The sequence below is a fragment of the Mus pahari genome, chromosome 3, assembly GCF_900095145.1.
Source record: "Mus pahari chromosome 3, PAHARI_EIJ_v1.1, whole genome shotgun sequence".
NCBI classification, from domain to species: Eukaryota; Metazoa; Chordata; class Mammalia; order Rodentia; family Muridae; genus Mus; species Mus pahari.
In genome coordinates, this window is record NC_034592.1 from 108,659,722 (window position 1) to 108,682,670 (window position 22,949).

Sequence of the window (22,949 nt, forward strand, 5' to 3'; positions counted from 1 at the left end):
AGAGAAACCACATCCCCTATGTCCTGGATGGAAGATGAACCACCAGAAGAAATAACTCAAAAGAAGTGAAAATAAGCTATTCCCCTGGCACACAGAGAGCTTTCAAAATATCTGAATGCTTGCCAGATTTTGTAGCAACACCTTCAAAGAAGTGAGGCTTAGAATAAAGCAAAACAAAACAAAACAAAACAAAACAAAACACCCATCAGATGGTGTGGGGGCATAAGGCTGGGAATGAGGGTAGAGGTGGGGGTGGGGGTGAGGGGATTAGCCTCTTGCATTCATGTCTCACTGGATTCCTTACAAACCAAGCCTTCATCTGGGACAGACACACCCCAGTCCCCACGAGCCTTACCTCTGCACTCAGTTCTGGTAAGTGTGCTCTGGTAGCCAGCTCTGCAGTGACAGGTGTACGAGCCCTGGTTGTTGATGCACTCTCCACCAATGCATGGGTTCTTCTCACACTCATCCACGTCTGTAAAACACAGCATGTTAGTGGAAGTGTGCACAACAGCTCACAAGTCTAAGGCTTTATAGGTTTCTTCACAAATAAAAAATCATTTTCCTTTAAGATAAGAAAATAGCAAAGCCGGGTGGTGGAGGGGCCCGCTTGTCATCCCAGGACTCAGGGGGCCCAGGCAGATGGCCCTCTGAATTACAGGACAGTCTGGAGTACCTACTGAGTTCCAGGTCAGCCAACACTGTGTAGTGGAACCCTTTCTCAACAAAGAAAAACTCAGAAAAGAAAGAAGCTTGCATAGTGACATATCTTTTCCCTTCCCACTACAGTATGCCACGGTTCCACCCATTTTAAGACTGGTTAAGCAGTTTGCCTGAACTCTTTCTTTGTGTCTTTCTTTGTGTCATTTTTCAGAGAGTATGAATATACTCTGAGATAACAAATACTTTTTTCTTATGTGAGTCTGGCCTAAAAAAATCAGATGGACAGACAGACCTGAAAGCACAGGACTCTTAATCCAGCTGCTAGAAGTCAGAGGCATGATAATTACAAGTTCCAGACCTGCCTAGACGACTTAGTAAGACATTGTCTCAAAAAAGTAATGAACAAATAAAAAGAGACGTGCACTAGGGTGTTTGTAAGGGGAGGGCACTGGCCTGGCATGTATGAAACTCTGCCTTCAACTCCCAGGGCTGGGATAAAATTAAAGACACTAAAGTTTTGGGTTTTTTTGTTTTGTTTTGTTTTTGTTTATTTTTTTTTTAATACAAAAAGGTCTGTTTCATATCTAAGCATTTCCTGCTGTTCTATTAAAAATGTAAGAACAAAGTATATGGAGATAGGTGGTTGTTTAAAGGGAGGTCCTCAATTACCACCTACTCAGGTGGTCTCCATAGCCTTAGTACTAAAGTACCACGGTTGCTTTAAATGCGCAGTAGCGCAGCCCACTGGCCTACACTGCTATTTATGAATAAACTAAGATTCAGCAAAGCCTTACTGGTGTTCAGGTATCTTGGGAGAAGACTCAAGTCTGACCCTGAGCCACACACTCCTCTCTCCCTCTCCCATTTCACTCCGGATAACCTCTAGAAGCATCCCTAGATGAGCAGGAAACAAGCAGTATTGAGAAAGCAAGACCTGACTGAGCTAAGAAACACGTGTTTTTTAAGGCAAGAGAGCACATGTCAGCAGAGTGCCGTCGGGCCCAGAAGTCCCATTGTCCTTGTGTTATACTGAAGACACTGCCCTCCTTGCCTCTAGAGTCTGAGAAATTTGAGAAGGTCAGGAAATTCTTTCTCTCCAAGAGGCTCTGAAGACACAGCCCTACCAGCACCTACCTTTTAACCCCTGGATTGAGAGGGCTTCGGAGCCACTGTATGAGGCTGTATGATTTGTTACGACAGCAATAGACAACCAATACAGACTGTGGAGGTTTGAAAAGGAATGGCCCCCATAGGCCCATAGATTTGAATGCTTGGTCATTAGAGTGCGTGCCGAGCTACTTGACAAGAGTTAGAAGGTGTGGCCTTGTTGGAGTAGGAGTGGCCTTGTTGGAGTAGGCGTGGCCTTGTTGGAGTAGGAGTGGCCCTGTTAGAGTAGGCGTGGCCTTGTTGGAGCAGGCATGGCCTTGTAGGAGTAGGAGTGGCCCTGTTGGAGTAGGCGTGGCCTTGTTAGAGGAAGTGTGTCGCTAGTGGTGAGTTCAGGGGTTTCAAATGCTCAAGTCATGCCCAGTGTCTCCCTCTGCCTGAGGATCTGGATGTAGATCTCTCCACTGCTGTCCAGCACCATGTCTGCCTGCCTGTCATCATGATCTCTGCCATGACGATCATGGGCTAGACCTCTTGCAGTGTCCTGGTGACTCTTCACAGTGGTAGAACACTGACTAAGACATCTCTCTCAGTGTCAATCAAGTGGTGAGTTGCTTACCGATGCACTCGCCGCGGATATCCAGCTGGAAGCCCTTGTTGCACTCGCAACGGTAGCTACCGGGAGTGGGAATGCAGCGCCCATTTTGACAGAGATAGCGGACCAGTTGACAGTAGTCAGTAACGTTGAAAGGCAGCACCCCTAGAAGAACAGCATTGAACCCCATCAAAATTATTCACATCCATGACATCAGCTCTTAATCTGTCAATAGTGATCAAGATACCAAGTCCTAAAGCAGGCACCACCAAGGCTATGCCTTCAGAGAGCACACTGCACCTTGCCACAGGAGGGGAGGTGGCCCAGAGTCTTCTCTGCCTGCCTCTCCTCACCCCACCCACCTCCTTATGCTTAAGCCTCCAGTTTGGGGAATAGGGCAGCAGGGTGCTGGTAGTTAATTAACTACTTTGTACACTAAATGACCTAAGGTATAATATCATGTATCTTCTGCCATTAATCCATTCTCTGAATGCGATTTTAGTCTTCCCCATACCCCTCCCACATCTGATCGAGAATATCAATAGCAAAAGGACATTCAACTCTGGAACATACCAGGCTTCCATTCTTATTTACAAAACAGGAAAACTAAGAAACTCGTAAAACTACGCAAAAATTTTGATCTAACAATTGGCGAAAATATATTTAAAGAGGAAAGTGGCATAAGTCAAAAATATGACCTATTAATTAATGCAAGAGAAAGTAAGTAGGTGGCTTCGGAACTCTTACTTGGTGGCTCCCGAGATGGAGACGGATATGGATATTCTGGCGGTGGCCGAGGGACTGGGATCACAGGCCCAGGAGGATAGCCAGGAGGAACAGGCTGAACTGGAGGAAGGGGGCCAATGGGTGGGGGAGGATAGTCTGGTCTCCCGGGAATTACCAGAGGGACAGAGCACAGCTTGTTGAAATCCTCTGGAAGAATACAACACAACAGGACACAATCAGCAGAGACAACTACCAGGAGGCTGGAGAAGACATGTCGTTATGAAATCACAGTGCACTGGCCAATCGGGATAAGCAACATCACTCATATTTTTAATATGTACACAGTAACCACATTGAGACAATAATTACAAATTTAAGCAAAAAAAAAAAAATTAATGTCTCCAGAGCAGGTACCATGTGCTCCTTCCAAAAATCTAGAAAGACATTTGTTTACCCATTGAAACCCAGCAGGAAAAATGTTAGGCGTTATTTTCTCCTCTGGCCCCAATGTGGCTGTCACAGGATTTAAAAAGCTTGTCAGCAGGTCTGTGTCCTTATTAGAGAGAAGTACATGACATAGTTAGATGATAGTTCTGTAATGAGACTCACTACCCTGAACCTCAATCACTTCAAAGCTCACAGACTTACAAAATAAAGGCTAGCAAGACAACACAAAAAGCATAGCAGCAGTAGAAGTTCAAAGTCACCTTTGAACTTCTCACACCGAGTATAAGGCCAGCTTATGCTACATGACAGCCTACCATTGTTTGTTTTTGGTCTCTGTTGTTGTTTTGTTTCTGTAAGATTTTGGTTTATTTTATGTGCATGGGGGAAGCCACTGCTGTCTCCAACAGGGTAGCGTGTGATCACATGAATCTTTTCAGATCATTCTTGCTGGTGTATAAATAATATAGGAAAGAAAGGCTTGTGTGGAAATCCAAGGACAAGATACTGATGAACGCACAAGAGAGGTGGGGTAGACCTGACAGAGCGCACAAATTGTCCCAGGATAACTTACAGGCAAATGGTAGTGTTTGGTGACGGGGACAATGTTAGAGCCCCGGAACTAAGAAATGAGGGATAACTGTTAGGGTTTTGGCTGTTCAGATAGGTACATGCTGCTGTCCTTTACTGTTAGACGAAAACCATCAGGAGCCGCGGACTGGTGTGAGGAGCAGAAGCCAAATGTTACTGTGAACAGTTGAGTTAAATGGTGATAGCACACAACAATTGGTGAAGAGAGTTTGGAGGTGAAGTCATTTTCTTTCCTGTTATCAGAAGAAAGGTACTATTTAAAACCATGGGATGGAACGGAGAAGGCAGGAAGTCTAGAGCAGAGCTCTGAGGATTTGTCGGGTAAACACAACCAGACACGAGGAGCAGGAAGGGCAGGGTAGTGCGGCTTATGAAAGTTGCACAATGGTTCTGTGATCTGGGGCACCCTGACTTGATTATGTATTCCCCCGTGTTTGCCCATTTCAGGCTTGAGTGCCTATTTCTTTTTAAACAATACCAGGTCTCTATAAGACTAAATCTTCCATAGGTTCATGACATCTTTTAGTTTTCAGAATGGTTCTTTAGGCAGCAGCTAGTGCATCTAGGGGTCACAGTCCCCTTATACAGGCAGACCACAGAAGTTTTCTTCTTTACTTTGGGGTTAGAATGTCGATAACTTTATTCACAGTCACAAAATGATTCTTATATAGACTTTTTTTTTTTTTTTTACAGAGCGTTTACCATTAACATAAATTAGGTTAATGTTTTTCTTTACCTGTGGAATTCTGGAATGCTCTCACAGCTCAGCCTCTTGGGACATCCTGCCGTTTTACATTTGACTAAACACACCAAGCTCCACATGCTGTGCTGTTGCTAACTTGTCCATTTCTGGACATTCTTCAGCCTTGCTTCACACCTATAATTCAGGCCTAGTTCAAGCTTCCAGAGAATTCCATTACTATGCTCCATTACTTATCTGGAATTTTGACCCACAAGTTCTTGGTATCTCATCGTATTTGGATGGGATTTTTCCCTTGTCTGTGATTTCCTGACTCAGGATGCTAACGTTCCTTTCACTAAACCACAGTGACTCTTCCCACAGAATTATCATCTAGAAACTTCGCATCGACTGTTCCGAGGACCCTTCTCACCACATTGCTATGACCCACTTTAAATATGGACCATATATGAGCTGTAACTAATTCTCACTCTCAGCCTAGCCCTGTAAATTACATAAACAGGATTTCAGTATATGTTGGATTTAATTGAATTTTGGTGTGTTAAAGGAAACATTTTGTTTTCAAGCACTTGTCAGCCTAGTTTTAAAATTCCTTTTGGATTTGTGAAAGCATTTGGATGGCTTATTAGTATTTCTGCTAATTAGGTGGGTATATTACTTTAAGACCACCATTAAATTCATATTAACTCTGTAGGACATGTGTCTAACTGGGCCCTAAATTCTTTCTTTCTACAGATTTTATCTGTGAGCCTCAAAGGATCAGCAGCCAGAGAAGTTTCTTAATTATCTTTTCTGCCTTCATTCAACTCAGAGATGAAACACAGTTTATGAAAAGAAGAAGAAAAGAAAAAGAAAGATTAAAAGGGACTAAGTCCTTTTTATATCACCGCTTTGCACAGGCAAGGCCCAGAGCTCAGCGGCACTGTCTTGGAAGATTTGAACAAGCAAAAGCCGCCCAGCATGTGAGTCTGCATGACCTGTCCGCTTTGCTCTGTGCCCATGTCAGGCTTAAGTCTTTCAGCTCCCTGCAAAGTCACATACAAGAACCATATCTTCCTGTACTAGGTCTTCCTGCTGGCCTCTACAGCTACTGCCTTCCCTCCTCACTCAAGGTCTCAGTACAAGGAATCCAATCAATGATACATTCTCAAATTGATGTGTGCATTTAAGAAGCAATTCTTCTGGTACCCAAGTTATGCATCTTGGTAGGAAGTCTTGCACTTCCAAACCATGATCTAGGGGATAGTTCTGCAGCAAATCAAGAGGAAGGGCTACTTTATAGGACATATGACCTGTTGAATCGTATGTATGTATGTATGTATGTATGTATGCATGTATGTATGTATGTAGACCCAGAATGATTGCATTACTTCTTCAACTCACACCTACAATTGTCAGGGATGAGCAGCATCTTATACTGACACCATCAATGGCTCTATAACCATGATAAGAACTGCACATCCTATGATCAGCACCTCAAAAGCATCACATCTTCCCTGCACTACCCCACCCTGAGTTTCACCACCTCCCCTTGACTCTCCGATTCGGATGTGCCTTTCAGGAATCAAATTAAACAGAGATAAAAGGTCAGGTTTTCACTGGAATTTGTGGAGAAAGTCATTCTTCATGAGCTGAATGTTCTACCTGAATACCTCACAGGAGTGAGAGTGTGCTAAACACTACGGCAGTGCAGAGAGCATGAGAAATAAGATTGCAGTGAGGACTAAGACCATTTCATGAGATCTTTTAACTAGTGTCATTGCAGCACATGGACACAGGTAGGCACAATGCTGGGCAGTGTAGACCTTGAGCACAAAGAAGCTACAAACCACTGGACCATGAGGATGCGACCACACCTCCATCTGTGGTTGGCTTGGCATCTCCATGGATCAGGTTATGTTTGCACAGATCCTTAGCCCTCTAGAGCAGTGGCTCTCAACCTTCCCAATGCTGCAGCCCATGTGGTGACCCCCAACTATAAAATTATTTTAATTACTACTTCATAACTATAATTTTGATATTGTCACGAATTAAGATGCAAATATTGGAAGACGGTTTTAGGTGACCCCTGTGAACTGGTCATGCAAACCCCAGAGGGGTCATGACCTACAGGTTGAGAAACACTGCTCTAGCAGATATGTAGCCAGCAGGGACTGTGGGAAAAGGGAGTAAAAGGTAATGCATGAACTATGCAGATATTTTAGGGAAAAAAAACTGATTTCTTTTAGAAATGTTGAGACTATTCAAGGGAAACACAACCATATAATTTAAATAGAAAATAAAACTCTCAAAAGATTAACAACTAAAAGAACTTAGTTCAGCTTTGGGGACTCCAGATGCTAAGCCAAATCATAAATATTTCTTTGCAGGAAAAGGCGTCATTTGGACTAGCAAATATCACCTGTGGTCATACCAATGACAATATTCCAGACATCTTTCTATACACCCTCTCCAGTGATCGTCAGGTGAGCTATACTTTGGGAAATGTATGTGGCAGATCCCCCATTGGACACATGGGAGGCCACCCCAACCATTTGGATTGATTAGCTTTCTGTGGAAACGAAGGAAATATGACAGACAATTGGGAAGCTATAAAGGAAAAACAAAAAAGCAAAAATGGGACTTGGCAGAAGAAAGAGAAAAGTGATGACTGCTAGGGAAAGGGGAGAAGTATGTGGTAGGCAGCCGGGCTTTATCATTCCAAGCTGGAAAGCGCCACAGGAGAGCTTTCCACTCTGAGGAATATGAGGAAACAGACTCCATGTTACACTATGGCAATGAGAAAACCAAGTCACCGGCAGATCCAGAAACAAGCCCTGGGCTTGGCAGGGTTGCATGGATTATGCTGTAGGTGCTGTATAGATGGACTCTTACCAGTTGACCTGATGGGACACATCTCAGGAGCGACAGTAACCCCTGGAGACCAGCACCGGCCAACATCGCAGCAGCACTGCATTTTGGTTATGGACTGTGGCAGCTGGTTAGAGCAGCGCCCGTTTGCGAGAGCTGTGTAGCAGTAACCAGGGCGAACATCTGAGAGAGAAACAACAAGAACACATGTAGTCTTTGTGATCATGCTTGGGACAACATTCCTCTGCCTCAGCACCTCCATGCCTCACCCTGCGGCTATGACAGGCTGACCCATGAGTGTAAGCTCTGGAAAGGAAGCTTTGAGCCCTCGAGCGTTCCACTGGCCCAGTATTCAATCAGAAATGCATTGTCTCACACCTTGCCCCTGCACACTGGAACACTTGACCAAAACTCCACATTCCATACCCAAGGTGAGACTAAATGGATTAAACCAACGCGCCATAGGGAAAAAGGACTAAGACAATCACCAGTGGTGACAGACAATTATTCATAAAGACGCATCTCTGTATTAAATACAGCCTGGGTTGTCTTTGGTTTAAATTACATAATTCAAACTAATTTAGGCAAACATTTATATGAATGCATGTAAAAACATTAATCTGTGACATGGGCTTTAGTTTTTAGTCTGAAATTGGGCCTCAGACTTGTGAGGTTGCATTTTAAAGGGAGGAGCCAATTTTCAGTGAGATTTAATGCTTATTAATCAGGTTCCCTTTTGTACTGAGGCTCTCAGTAACTTTTTCAAAGGGTTAATTATTAATAAATTCCAAAACATCATTGACTGCAAATTCTTAGTCCTCTAGGGACCCAATGGTTCTAGATGAGTTCTTTTCTTTTTGGCGGAAAAGTATCTTCTCAAAGCAGCACGGTGGGGCACTGTCCTATAGATCACTTTTATTGGATTACATCATGTCTGACTGTCATGACAACAGCTTACACACTATGGTACAACTCTCAGCTACCAAAAAAGAGCTCAGAGACAGGAAAAGCTCCTGAGGTGTTCCTGGGAAGAGGAGACCATGGCAAGGGGCAAACACCTATTTCTATCTACACACATGGCTCACCAAGGAAAATACATCTTCGTGCAGTCATGTATATAATCAAGTTGAGGAAAGCAAGTCGTATCTGAAATATGCTTCTCACTTAATGTAAGATGCACGAATGGATTTTGTAAACTGAATTTGGGAGGGGGCAATCAAAACCCTATTCCTGTGTGCCATGAGTCTGAATATTCAGCATCAAGCTTTGCCATAGAGGGTCGTCTGTATACACTTTTCTGAGACATTCTTTTTTTTTTGTTTTGTTTTGTTTTGTTTTGTTTTGTTTTTTACTTGTTTAGGCTTTTATTTTTTAAAAAAGAAATATTTTTAAAGTACTGGCATGATTTAGAAGAATATGCAACAACCACACAGTTACATCTTAAAACCTTTTTAGATATGTGTAACCTTAATTTTTTTCAATCCTTTCCTTTTTCCTTTTGGATACCCCATCTGTTGAAGACTATCACACTCTTAGAGACATTCTTAAAAACACAAAGCCTTTGATGGTTTTACTGTTGAAATGCTTAAAGATAAACACTCATAATTTAGGAACATTTACATTGTTTACTTTAAGCAAAGAAGAATAAGACAAACCTAGACAAACCACAGAAAAAGACCAAGGGTCAGCACCACAGACAGAAGGCAGTTTCTGAGTGGTACTCATGAAGACCAGCAAGTACAGATGCAGTTCCCAGAAAAGGTTAATTCTGGTTCAGGAACCTCTGGGCAGACATCTCAGCAAGAATGGGTCGTATGCCAGCTAGATGTAGGAAGAGTAGCTACACAAGGGGTGTAGACAAGCCCGCTCTGGGAAGCCCACAGTGGGACACCTCTCTGTGAACATGATGGAGAAATGGGAGCTCTACATTCTAACTCAAAAGGTTTCAGAGCTACTAATGTTTATATACTATATTATTAAATATTTTGGGCACGGAACCCAAAGGCTATTAAGAATGGGCAGAAGACCCCAAGCATGAGTTGTGTCCTGGCTGGGTAGTCAAAACCCAGTTGTAAACACTTGACCACATTATTTAATGCATACATGTAATTAGCAGATGGATGGTTTCTCCTTCAGAGCAAAGCTGGGACCTACAGCTGGCAAACTTTTAACAGGCTAATGACTATTGTTTTGCAAATTAATTGATACCATGTGGTTACAGTTCTAGATGGCTAGCATGTTATCAACGAGTCAGAGACTCTTGATCCTTGTGGTCAAATGGGGACTGTCAGGGCTGAAGTTACAAGCTGCCATCAGGTTATTGGCAGCCCTTGATTTACAAATAGCATCAGCAGAGGACTTGAGTTTGGCTCCCAGCATCTGTGTTAGAAGGCTCACAATTTCCTGCTAACTCCAGCTTCAGGGAATCCAACACCCTCTTTTGTACCTGTGCTCACAAGCACACAAAGTCACATACACATATAATTAAAAACAATGTAAATTAGTTTTAAAAAGAATAAATTACACCTTCATTTAATTTTCTGTCTTTAGGCAAGTAAAACACCACAACAGATAAGAGCAGGCCTGCCGTATGTGGGGTAGAGGGTGTGTGTGTATGTGTGTGTACATGTATACAAGTGTGTGTATGTGCACGTAAGATGTGTATGTGCACGTGACAAATGTGTGTATGTGTGCATGTGAGTATGTGTGTGTACAAGTGTGTGTATATAAAAGTGTGTGTATACATGCGTGTGCATGTGGTATGTGTGTGTGCATGTGTACAAGTGTGTGTGTACACGTGGGAAGTGTGTGTATGTGTGCATGTGTGTATGTGTGTGTACAAGTATGTGTGTATAAAAGTATGTGTGTACACATGTGTGTGTGTGTGTATGTGTGTGTGTGTGTGTGTGTGTGTGTGTATGTGTTGTCTTACCTGGAGTGTGTATATATGCAGGCACTGACATGCCTGCAGTTTACGTGGAAGCTTTGGACACAGATTGAAAACCACTAATTTCCATGTCCTGGTGAAAAGTACCTGAGATGCTTAAGCAAGAATGTTACTTAATTAAATCACTATTTTAGGAAGGTAAGCCTGACAAAGCAGATGTATAGAAGCCAGACCCAGTAAAGATTATTGCAAAATCTCAGACCTAGATTAACATAGATTCTGGAAAATGGCTAAAGGTACTCATGGAGAGACGACATGGCTAGTCAAAGAATGACTGCTCCTTAACTCACAGACTGATGGCATCTACAAATCCATAAACAAGAACCTCTGCTAGTTAACAGGCTCTCTACTCTTGAGTGCATTTCCAGAAATGACTGGTCCCCTTAACAAACTTATTCAGAGAGATGTTCATTATGGTCTATGACTAAAAACTGTGCCCACCATCTGTAATTAGACCCACCTACACATCTGGTGCCATCGGGAGAGGTGTAAAAACCAGGGGGACATTTGCAGAAGTAACTGCTGACAGTGTTTGTACATTCCCCGCCATCGCAGACTCCAGGAATGGTGCTGCACTCATCGATATCTGCAATAGAAAATGGAGTTCTTGTCATCTGGGGGCCACAACGCAATATGAAATCTCATGGTCACAAGGATTCAGATGAAGTGCTTCTGAAGTCAAGCCCCCAGAAAACAGCTGTCTGCACTAGATAACAGCTGTCCAGAGAAGAGCCGAAGTAGACAGACATTCCCGAGGGATTTACCAGACTCAAGAAAGGGAGCCAAATAAACTTACCGTCTCTAGAACAGAAACTAGCAGACTAATAGCCTGCTAATATTCCAAGTGCATTTGTCTCGAAAGCTTTCTCTCTCTTTCTCTGCATATTTTGTACTAGATTAAACTCCTCTGCTAATTATTCTCTATGCTCCATCATCTTCTATATTTGTTTTATTCAAATTTCCCACAAGGCAGATACTGTAATCCCTCAGAGAAGACCCAGTGGCCTGACACTGATTGGGAGTTGCTGACCTGTGGTGACCAGACTAGGGGTTGGAAGTACCAACTTGGTTTTCCAAAGGCACATCCAAATAACCACAGTAGTGTTCCTGGGTTGGGGAATGTGCACTTGGTGAGTGAACTCCAGACAATGGAATGTTCTAGTCAGCTTTCCAACAGAAGGACTGCCTGCTCCTGCTGTTGGAGATGCGGTCAACAGACTGCCCTTGACTTTTGGTCCTGTAAGGGATCATGGAGCTGCACACAACTGCCTTGCCTGAGGTCACATCCTGCAAAGGTACCCCATATCTTATAGGAAGTCATGGAAGATGAGCACTTTTAAAGGTGACTTGACTCTGTACCACCTAGGTCACTTATGCCACACTGCCCGCTGTGGCCACATGAGGTCACATGATGAGGTCACATGATCTCTCTTCCACTCTTGCCACTTCTCCCTCTCTCTCTCACACACTGATCCTAAAGAAATGCCTTAACAAATGTCTTAAATGTCATGGAAGCCAAAGGTGATTGGTTGCTAGGGCTCATTAAGGTAAAACAGGATGAGACAAATTGTCATATGTGGAGGTTTGAATCCCCTAATATTTCCTCCCCAGTGATCTGCTCTCATCAGTAGACAGTGGTGGAAATGCCTGGTGGGAAGGGCTATGTACTAAGGGGTTTCACCAGAGTCACAGGTTAGGCCTCTTCCTCCTGGTTCATCATCTTACAGGCCCCTACAACTCTAAGGTTATCTCATTTTACTAGAACTTCAGGCATCCCAAGTTACAGAATCCAAAATGGTGACTTGAGTAAGGTTTCCATAAATCAGTCTGTATCAGATGCCACTCAGTTTGACAGACTTGCCGGGTACAGTGGGAGATATATAGATAGATAGATAGATAGATAGATAGATAGATAGATAGATAGATAGATAGATAGATATAGATATAGATATAGATATAGATATAGATATATAGATATATAGATATATAGATATATAGATATAGATATAGATAATATGCAGATATAGGTATGACATTATTGTAGTAAAGAGAAGTCCCAAGCACTCTAATTCACAAATCAGGGAGTGCACGGACGTAGGGACCACATGGGAAAAATGACTTTGCCTTGGACTCTGCTCTTAAGATTCCTGGAGGCCAGGCTGACGATAACCTAAATCCCCAGACATTAAATGTTAACCATTAATTCAAATGAGTTCTTCCAGGTATAAAACATAATCCCTTAACTACATATTTTTAATTTCTTAATTTCCTCCCACAGCAAACTTGGTTTCCAGAAGGAGGAGGCACCTCTGCTCCTTCAGTACAGGAGCTTTGCAGTCCTCGAGAAAACCAGCAAAGAGGTTTTGCTGAGAATCAGCCTGCGAGCTCTGATCCTCTCCCTCAAATCCCAGCTATAAACTTCCATCTTCGTCTTTTAAAATAGTTAAAATCTAATACTGAATCACTTTGGCTTATTAATTTACATTTCAGTTCTAAGCTGTACATATTAAACCATATATGTATTAAGCCATAGCTAATATGTTTTATTGAGGTTTTAGTAAAAGAAAGGGAGGAGTATCAAGAGGAAGCTCAAATGACAAGCACTTCAGTAGAGCAGCCTGTGATGGAGCAATGGCGGCTGTCATCTCAGGAATTTGCTAATACTCACTGGACTGAAGTGACTTTTTTGTTTTTAAGATAATACAAGAACTACTTAGTTTCTTCCTTTCGAAGTCAAGGGAAAACACACTTTAAAAGCCAGCCACAGTGCCAGTGACACAGCTCAGCAGTGACCACCTGAGGTTGATCCCCAGGTCCCACACAGTGAAAGGAAAGAGCCTGCTCCTGCAAGCTGTCCTCAGACCTGCACATGTGTGCTATGGGTGCAGAACACATAGAGGCACACAAACCTTTCCTCTTTTTAAATTGATTGCCCCAGGTAGTTTGTCATAGTATTGAAAAGCTAACTCTCATGCAGCTTTCACAAAGCGTGCTCACAATGAGGGCACTGCTATGCCAGACTCTAGTCCTGGCTTCACATAGGATTTGTTGCCCTCTTTGCACTTGTGTGCTCAATCTGCTAGCATGCCTCCCTTGACCACAAAGGACAGCCTGTGTTCAAACGGTGCCATTCTCCAACCTGCAGAAGGTTCTGGGAAGACTTTCTGATGACATTTCTACCAGGGCAAAACAGGGAACTTTATTCCAACCAGTCCCAGGCTAGAGTAAATATAGTAGTAACAAGAAAATATCATATCTGATGTCAATTTGCATAGAAAAACAGAGACAGGAAAAGCCACCACCTAAATTTAATATAACTGTAGGCAGCTGAGGAAAGATGAGCTCTCACCAAAGAGGTCTGCTCTCTGTCTTGCTATAGATTCCAATGTGCAGTTGAGAATTCGTTTTTATTGTCAAAAATATTAATTCTCAGGTTGAATTTTTGATTTATTAGATATATCACAAAGTAGGTTTCTTAGAATTAATAAAAAAAAAATTGAGTTCCCTATTTTTTCTGTGTGATGCACAACCATGACTGTTTCTGTTAGCTAGCCTAATCAAGCAAAAAGCAAAAGGCAGAAAATCAATTTTTGTTCAGGCAGGAAGTTACTCTGATTCTAAAAGACAAAACACAGGCTAGATAGGACATATGGTCTCCATTGCCCTAAGTCTTGAAGCTGACTATATCTTTTGCTGCTCAATATAGTAAGTAGAGAAAAGCTTAAAAATGTGACACAGACTGTTGTCGATGTGGATTCTGCATGCAGGAAACCTCATTACACTGACACAAGAGATACCATTAATAATGGCTGAATATCCATACCAGAATATTGTTAAATAGTTCCAAGCATTAGGAATTGGAATAAAGGCTGGGCATGGACTCCAAAGATTGAGGCAGGCAGACCTCTGCCAATTAGAGGCCAGCCTGGTCTATATAGCAAGTTTCAAGCCAGCCAGGACTATATAAAGAGTGGAGAACGAGACAGCCTGGTCTATATTGCATGTTTCAAGCTAGCCAGGACTACACAGAGAGTGGGGGTGGGGGTGGAGAGAAAGAGAGACAGAGAGAGAGAGAGAGAGAGAGAGAGAGAGAGAGAGAGAGAGAGAAAAATGTCAATACAATACAGTCAATTAGCACCAGCAAGGGAAAGTCAAAAATGAGGCCTGTTAAAGGCCTCAAGACACTCAACATCCTCAAGACACTCCCATCATTTACAGTGTGGAAAAGCAGACAGACCTTTGCCCCTATCAGAACTAATACTCTCTACTTCATCCTTATGTCAACAGTTCCTAAGATCAGTTCCCCTGGAGAAAACCAGTCTTATTGTTCTCTAAAACATGAGATGTTTCTATGAAGCCCAGCTTCAGGAATCAAGTAAAACTGTCTCATGGTTTTACAGTTGAAATAACTGATATTTTATATATTATATATGATATATTTTATACACATTTCATATATGATATTATAGATGATATTTTATGTAGGATATATTTATATATATATCATATATATCTACATATATGATATAAATAAAAATACATTCTAGATTGCAACATCAATTATAAATTATGCCAATTATAATTTTAAAAACCACTGAAACCCACAAAGGCAATCCCATGACAACTAGGTTATTCCATTCTGGGCAAGTCATATTAAATGTCTGACTATGGTTTATTGATAGTACTTCACATCAGAAGCTGTCTTCTGTTGCTTTGATAGACTGGGAATTCATGGAGGTTAAGAACCCAAGGATAGACGTTTTCAACAAAAACCACAGACTTCTAATTGAAACCTCAGGCCACAGCTGGAGGGTGGATGACAACAAAGGAATGGCCTTGTCTGAGCTTGACCCAAGGTGGAGCTTGGCCTGTTGCTCCAAGGCTGTCAGAACACACTCCGTGTATTCCATCAGTTCAGCAAGGAAGTTTAAGACTGAGTGCTATCTACATATTTCCGGGATGCTTGCATCTCAAAAACAAATCACTGCCCTGGAAGGCAGCCTGCTTCTGCATATAACAGCAGTGCTAGATGTAAACATGTCCCCTGTGTATACATTTTAGAAGCCTACTCTACAAACTAAACAGAAATAGAAAAATCGCATCAGCTTGCTTTTTTGCTTGGCTTTTCATCCAGTAGACATCGAGGCCCAGAAAAGAAAATCCTAAGCTCTAACTAAGAGCACAACTATTTATGTTAGTAAGTCACACACACCCCTCAAAATTCTACATGTTAACTAGAAAAATATCAGTGGCATAATTTTGAATGGTATCTAATAGTCAACTTTAAAGTTGTGCCTCCAAAACACACATCTCGAACACTTTAAACCAAATATCAGCTGAAAAGATTTCATGTTTTACTACTTAATTTGATTCAGATGCGCCTCTTATTTTGTTTCCATAAAAGTAGAACAAGCTGCAGAGGCTTTTCTGGTTCCATGAACCAAAGATGCATAATTTCTCAGACTGTCCTATTTCCAGCCTCCTGGGACTGGCAAACCCAGAAGGTCTAGGGTTTAATCTGCTACCAAGCTTGCTGCCAATGCCACCCTGTCTGCCCCCCTCCTTCTCTTGAGCTGCAAAGCCTGAGGTGGCTTACCTTCACACTTTTGTGACACTTCATTAAATTTGTGTCCAGCAGGGCATTTACACTCAAAAGATCCAACGGTATTAATGCAATTTCCTCCTTGACACAGCCCCGGGATGGCCTGACATTCATCCACATCTGTCAGATTTGGGAAGAGAGAAAGATTCGTTGAAGAAGAAAATGTAATAGCTTATCCACAATTATATTACCATGTTTGGGTCAAAGGCATTCACCATAGCTTTTAGAGTATGACAGCAACTGTTATAATACATTTAGACTATGACAGCAACTGTTATAATACATTATATAAATAACTAAGATGTTAGCTTAGTCAATAACGCTCAATGAGAAGCCCTGTCTTCCCATAGGCAGAGGAGATCATTCTACTAAATCCGGGGCTTCATCATACACAGCCAAGTAGCATATATAAGGATGAAAATGACCATTTTTTACTGTGTCACTTTCACCTTTCAGATTGCCAACAATAATCAAAAATATCTAAGACATCCTTCAAAGGCAAAATGTGATGCATGTCTATTAGTAAAGCTATCTTGAAGTGTTACAATGAACGACAAAGGGGACACAAAATTTATTTGAGACCGCTGAGATTGCCATGTGACAGCTAATGTCTCCGTATGTATTTCCCTTCTACCCTCTGGAAAATTGTCTTGTGCAGGAAAAGTTCATCAGGGCCAGAATCAAGAGCTGTGCTGGAGAATGTGAGGGTTCAGCTGTAGACCCACCCACAAGAACTCATACCAGGGAGGACCTCTGAAAGCTAGGATCATGTCCCTCCTCATCACCACTAAGTCAGAGAAAGCCCATGACTGTCCACTAGTCTATGGTTACTGTGATAGCAACATCCAGCCCCTGGTTCTCACCACTAACCATCCTAGTAATGGATGTGTTTTATTCTTCAACAACATGGGCTTCCCCACAGCAGACTCAATCCACCTTGCTCAATGCCCTTTCTAAGAACCTAGAGACTAGCCTCTGGTTCTATATGTAGTCCTAAATTAACCTTTCCAACAGAAACCTCCTCCTCCTCCATGGTGTTGGCTGCCTGGATTCCATTGTGAAGACAATGTATACAAGTGTATTCTCTCAGTTTCTTCATTTAGAAAATCCTGATTCAATAAAGAGCCCCAACAGGAATTATGTTTCTTTGTCTTAGACTATCTTGTAGACATCAGTGAGCATGGTACCCTCTCTAGGTCCTAATGGCACTAGAAGCAACAGAGCAAGTGACATTTCCTGGCTCTTACCCTACAGTGTTGGGAAAAGTCACCCCACAATTAAAGGAGAACCAGAAGAGAAATATTTGTTTGGGAATAGAAGTACCACCACTTTAATGGAATGTGCTGACCCACCAATGACTATATTGAAACAATTGTGATTATATTCTACAGCCAGTTTCATTTTTGTTTTAGATCAGGGTTTTCTGAATGTTTATTAAAACATGACTTGAAATCACTATTTTATAGTCAGAGAGACAACTCTAGCTGGTCTTGTTGATCATGAGTTTTAGCTAACAGAAAATGTATCTGAAGGCAGTTCCCCATTGACCATGAACTCCCAGATGATGCCTGTACATCTGTGTCTAACAACATATTTGCCCACGGCCTGCATCTGGTCCGAGGGCTAAAATCATCAGTGAGAGGACACCCTGGCCACGTATAACAGTTTGAGAATCTCTTCCAGCAAAAGAAAAAGTTCTTTTTGCAAGTGACCATATAAGCTGCTATTTTGAAGCCATGGGTTTTTTGCCAAACAAATGTTTAGTCTTCCCCACCTAGGTGTTGATGAACAGTCAAGAAGGGACAGGAAGCAAATTTGGGAGAAGTCCAGACTCTGAGTGGACTAGCAAGCTGAGGGGAATCTGCCTTCCCTCTCTTCTTCCTCCCTTTCTCTTTCTTCTGCTGGTTCCCAGACCTCTGACTGGAAGCTCAGTGACAGGAAGCTGGGAAGTGAGGGTCTGCCTCCCCAGCTCATGGCTATTAGCAACTGCAGAATACAATGACCAACAAGTTCCTCAAAACTCAAGGAGACTTTCTAAGAAGGAGGAAAATAAGAACATCAAAGGAGACGCCTGCTCCGAGCAGTCCTTTGGAACTCTAGGATTTTAAAACGTCTTTTGGCTGCTCCCTACATTTAGAGGGGCACATCCAAGGGCATGCAGAGGAGTCGTGTCTGGAAGCGAGGCACAATCAATTTAGTGCTGCCCACCGCACACACAGATAAGAGCAGCTCAGATCCTGCTGTTCTGAATCCCAATCTTCCGAATGAACACAAGGAACAGAGCCAAAATGCTACCTAGTTGCCTCAGAAAAAGCATATTTTGTGAGTTTTATGAAAATACTGCAGTTGTCTAAAAAAAAAAAAAGCACTGCAGCCGTCTAAAGGAAGCAGAGATAGCTGGGAGTTTTCCGGCCCATCAGTTTAGAGTGGAGTGGCCTCTGCTCACTTCCTCCTCTTTACTGCCAGACATCCAGACAATGGAAGAATTTACACAGCTGGGGGAGCAGAGGCAAAGCCAAAACCAGAATTCTAGGGGAGGGCAGAAGAGTACTGAGACAACATCTGGGGACATTTAAAACAGTGAAGCCAGATCTAACTTATTTCTGACTTGTTAAAAACAAACAAACAAACAAACAAGCCATAATGTAGCATGTCAAATTTGCAGAGGAGCAATTTTCTTTAGGTCAGTTAAGTGCAACCTGGAGCCCAGGCCTCTAAGAGTTTCAGATGAAGAGAAAACAACAACCACTACCTTGTTCGCTATGTTTCTACAAGGCAGCGCCTTTAGGTACAGAGTCGCCCCCACACAGTTGCTACTCCTGAGCCAGGCGAACAGGGAACCACTCCTGGGCCAGAGGGGCCTGCTGGCAAGACAGATTTAGCAAACCTTCCTGACTCCAAGAATCTGGCTACTGAGGCTTCAGCTGTACCCCGAGGCAGGGGAATGGGGGTTCTCAGCAGCTGAGCTGTCCCCTCCAGCAGGGACTCGGGCGTGGCCCTCCATTGAACAGGACTGTTCCTTGTTAATCTTGCGGCTTTACCTTGACAAGCTCCAGTTCGGATGTTGGGAATGAAGCCTCGGCGGCAGGGGTGAGGCTGGGCAGGACACATCTCACAGGGGTGGCCCCAGGCTCGGCCCACTGTGGCACAGCAGAGTGTTTTGGTGCAGACAATCCCGCTGAGCTGTCCCTGGCACATCTGGTTGCTTACCACAGTAAAACACGGACCTGTTCTGTAATCTGAAAGTAAAGAATAAGAGATTCGTCAAAGTCCGGAGGAGAAAGGACCAGCACAGAAGGGGCAGCTGTGCCCCATCCTGCAGCTCCAAGTTCAGACAAGAACTTCCGGCAGCTCCCACATCGTTGGCTCTGTGTAAAGTCTGAATGGACCTTTCCGCCCCTAACTTCCATTTTTCTCACCGATAAAGGAGAGGAAAGTATTGGTTCCTGTCCATTCGAAGATGCCCTTGTTAGGATCAGCTAAATTTAGGGAAATTCTTTATAACCCTGAATGTTGGGAAATACAGCATCCTGGTATTACTATCCAATCAGTTGGTCTAGAAAACACCTAGGTATCTATATTGCACCAGCCCTTCATGTACCATCGTATTTCGGTGGCATGAAATTCACGTGTCAAAGGAACATATGAACTCCGTGGTCATTGATACTGTCCATAATTATTTAGAATGGAGGCAACCCATGTGTCTGTCAGCTAATGAATGAACTGTGGTAGGTATGTTCCATTAAGTATTAGTCAGTCATGAAAAGGATAGAATCCCGCCATTTGAAAACAGCAGGGGGGGGTTATTAATGATAAATTAATTAGGGAAGCACAGAGAGGCAAGTACCACAGCCTGTCGTTCAAAGGTGGGGTTTTAAAAGTTACCATGCAGAAGTTGGGAGTAGAACAGTGGTTCCCAAAGGCAAATAGAGCTAAGGGATGTCTGGGGAGAGGTAATCCCTGAGTACAGGTGAGTCAGCACAATGGTTGACTGCAGGTGGCACTAAAGGAATGTGCATTTCAAATGCTAAAGAAGAGTACTCTGAAAGTTCTGTCAAAGAGAAATGCTAAATGAAACGCACATGTTTAGATTGATTTAATGTTTGATTCATGTGTGTGCATCTGCATGTGAGTGTGCGTGTGTGCAAAGGCAGCAGGTACCTTTGCCACTGAGACCCCACATCCCTGGTCTAAACAGGCACATCACTTCACTGTGGGTACATATTTTACTCTACTGGCTTTTCATTTTTTAAATTAAAAAAAATTTAAATAATTTTAAAATAATTTTGCCTATAGTTGAACTCTAGGTAGACCTTGATACTTTATATAATGTGCTGGATTGTTTCAAAACTTGCCATCTTCCATAGGTTCTAAGTTTTAAAAATTAACAATTATCTACTGACTAAAATCTCAGGCTTCATTTTGTTCTCCCAAAAAAGAAGTCACTGGACTCTGGGGTTGAATGCCACAGCATCACTCACATACAATAACTATGGAGACAAAATGAGACACAGAAGTCATCTTTACAAACATGGCCCCATGAACATTTAATAAGTACTTATCTATTTTATTTATCATTTTAAACATTAGCATACAAAATAATGGGTTTCATAGCAGGATTTCCATACATATATATTGTATTTTCCCCTTTATTCCATTACCATTTCTGTTCTTGTTCATATATAAGTAAATGAAATACACATATATACATATATTTTAATATATGTATACATATGTTGAAAAAAATCTACATTCTACATCTGAGAGAGTTGTCTGAATCTAGGTCATTTTGCTGTCATAAGATCTCCAGCTCCATCCATTTTCCTGAAAATGACATAATTTTGTCCTTATGGCTGAATGAAATGTTACTGTTCATAGATATCACATTTGTCGATTCCTAAGCGGCTTCTATAACGGGCTATTTTGGTTCCCCAAGAAGCACGATGTGAGGTGTCTCTCAGTGTGCTCACTTAGACCTTTGGGGATATGTGCCCAGGAGTGGCACAGCTGGATGCTCTATGTTGGGTTTGATGAAGCAGCATCACAACCATTTCCATAGTGACAGCATCCACTGACATTCCCGCCAGCAGTGAAAAAACTTTCCTTCCCTCCTTATCCTCACCAGTTATTTGTGGTTTCTGTTTCCTATTCTGACTTGGGTGAGACCAAATATCAGCACTGTAGTTTAGAACTGCGTTTTGCTGGTGGCTAAAGAATATGCATTGCATGTGTTCATTTGCTGTTTGCACTTCTGGTTTGTTTGTTTGTTTGTTTGTTTGACACCCCATATTTTATTTGCACTTCTTTCGAAAGCTGTCTAACCAGTTAATTTGGCTCTTTATCAACTGCATGACTTGGCATTTTTGATGTTTAGTTCTTTTAATTCTTTATATACTTTGGATATCAATTTTCTGCAGGCCATCTCTTGACTCCACTAATTTTTTCTTTTATTATTCAATATTTTATCATGTACTTTTTATTCAAGATGAAGAAAGCACTTTAGACAATCAGGAAAAGGCAATGAGATATAAATAAATCTAACTGTATATAAACCATCATATATGATTACATTATACATAATCTACCATGTATATGTTACTTAAACCACAACATAATGATAATATGATTATAATCTTGTTTGCAAGATAGAATCTTGGTTATCTTTCAGCAAATGTTACCCAAAATATTCCCCAAGTAATTAAATACTATTCCAAAATATGAGTTTTAGTGTTGCCTAGCTTTTATCAAACTATGATGTAATTTATTCAATCATTTTTACTGTGTATCATCGAAATCACTTCCAATTCTTCATTATCATACATATCATTCAATGTGTTTAGCTCATGCAACAACCATCAAGATTTGCCTTACTTTATGTATCTTAAACCAAGGCCAGAGTCATACAATATTCCTATGTGATGTAACAAGGCAGGAATATAGTCTCGTCTCTTCTTTTCTGCTAATTTACTAAGGAAATTACAAATGCTTTGACCAAACAGATTTGTATTAGCATACCATTTTCAATATTTTTTGAAAAGCATAAAGGAATGTGGATTTTAACCAATGAGCTTCCCTTTATCATTGTTTAGATCTGTGCTCATTTTAATAATATCCTATGGAGTATCATATGCATGAGTGGTGGAAGAATTCAGAGTAACATGAACATGGTGTTTTGTGGGTAGAACCAGCAAACATCAGGAATATCACATGATGCCAAGAAAGACCAATTCGACTATGCGTAACACTGGTTCTGGACCTGGGGTGTGAATGCCTGCCTAGAATCTCTTAACACACACACACACACACACACACACACACACAAAACCCAAAACCAGGAACTTCACAACTTTTCCAGAGTCAAAAAATGAAATATTGAAATCCATGGAGCAGGGAGGACATGTTAATTTCCACAATATCCATTAGGCAACTATAGAACACAGGGACTAATCTTTGTTATTATAGTGGATGCTTGGCAAATAGCTCGAGTGACAGAATAGAATCTACAGACTTCACACATGTCTACACTAGAAACTGACAGCTACAGATGAAGTAATTTTGGAATCAACTTAGAAGTTGTTTGCTTGACAGTCCCTGTTGGCAAGCGTACTTGAGAGCCATACTTTCTGGGAAAATTGATGATTACAGAGAGGGTAGCGTAATCTGGGGGAAATGCAATTGGAAATAGAAATCTCTTGAAAGGCAAATGATGTATTAGCAGGGCTTTAAA

The 22,949-nt window shown here is 41.8% G+C and overlaps 1 protein-coding gene across 1 annotated transcript in view; it reads right to left on the reverse strand.

Moving 5' to 3' along the window:
• The window catches only part of Fbn1 (fibrillin 1), a 216,561-nt gene that overhangs the window by 85,900 nt on the left and 107,712 nt on the right, over nt 1-22,949 (reverse strand). The window contains exons 7-13 of the mRNA XM_021193426.2: nt 19,264-19,461; nt 16,217-16,342; nt 11,081-11,206; nt 7,698-7,856; nt 3,110-3,295; nt 2,387-2,527; nt 356-475 (exon numbers count right to left, since the gene is read on the reverse strand). Coding sequence (XP_021049085.1) covers nt 356-475; nt 2,387-2,527; nt 3,110-3,295; nt 7,698-7,856; nt 11,081-11,206; nt 16,217-16,342; nt 19,264-19,461 — 1,056 coding nt within the window. The remainder of the gene's footprint in view (nt 1-355; nt 476-2,386; nt 2,528-3,109; nt 3,296-7,697; nt 7,857-11,080; nt 11,207-16,216; nt 16,343-19,263; nt 19,462-22,949) is intronic.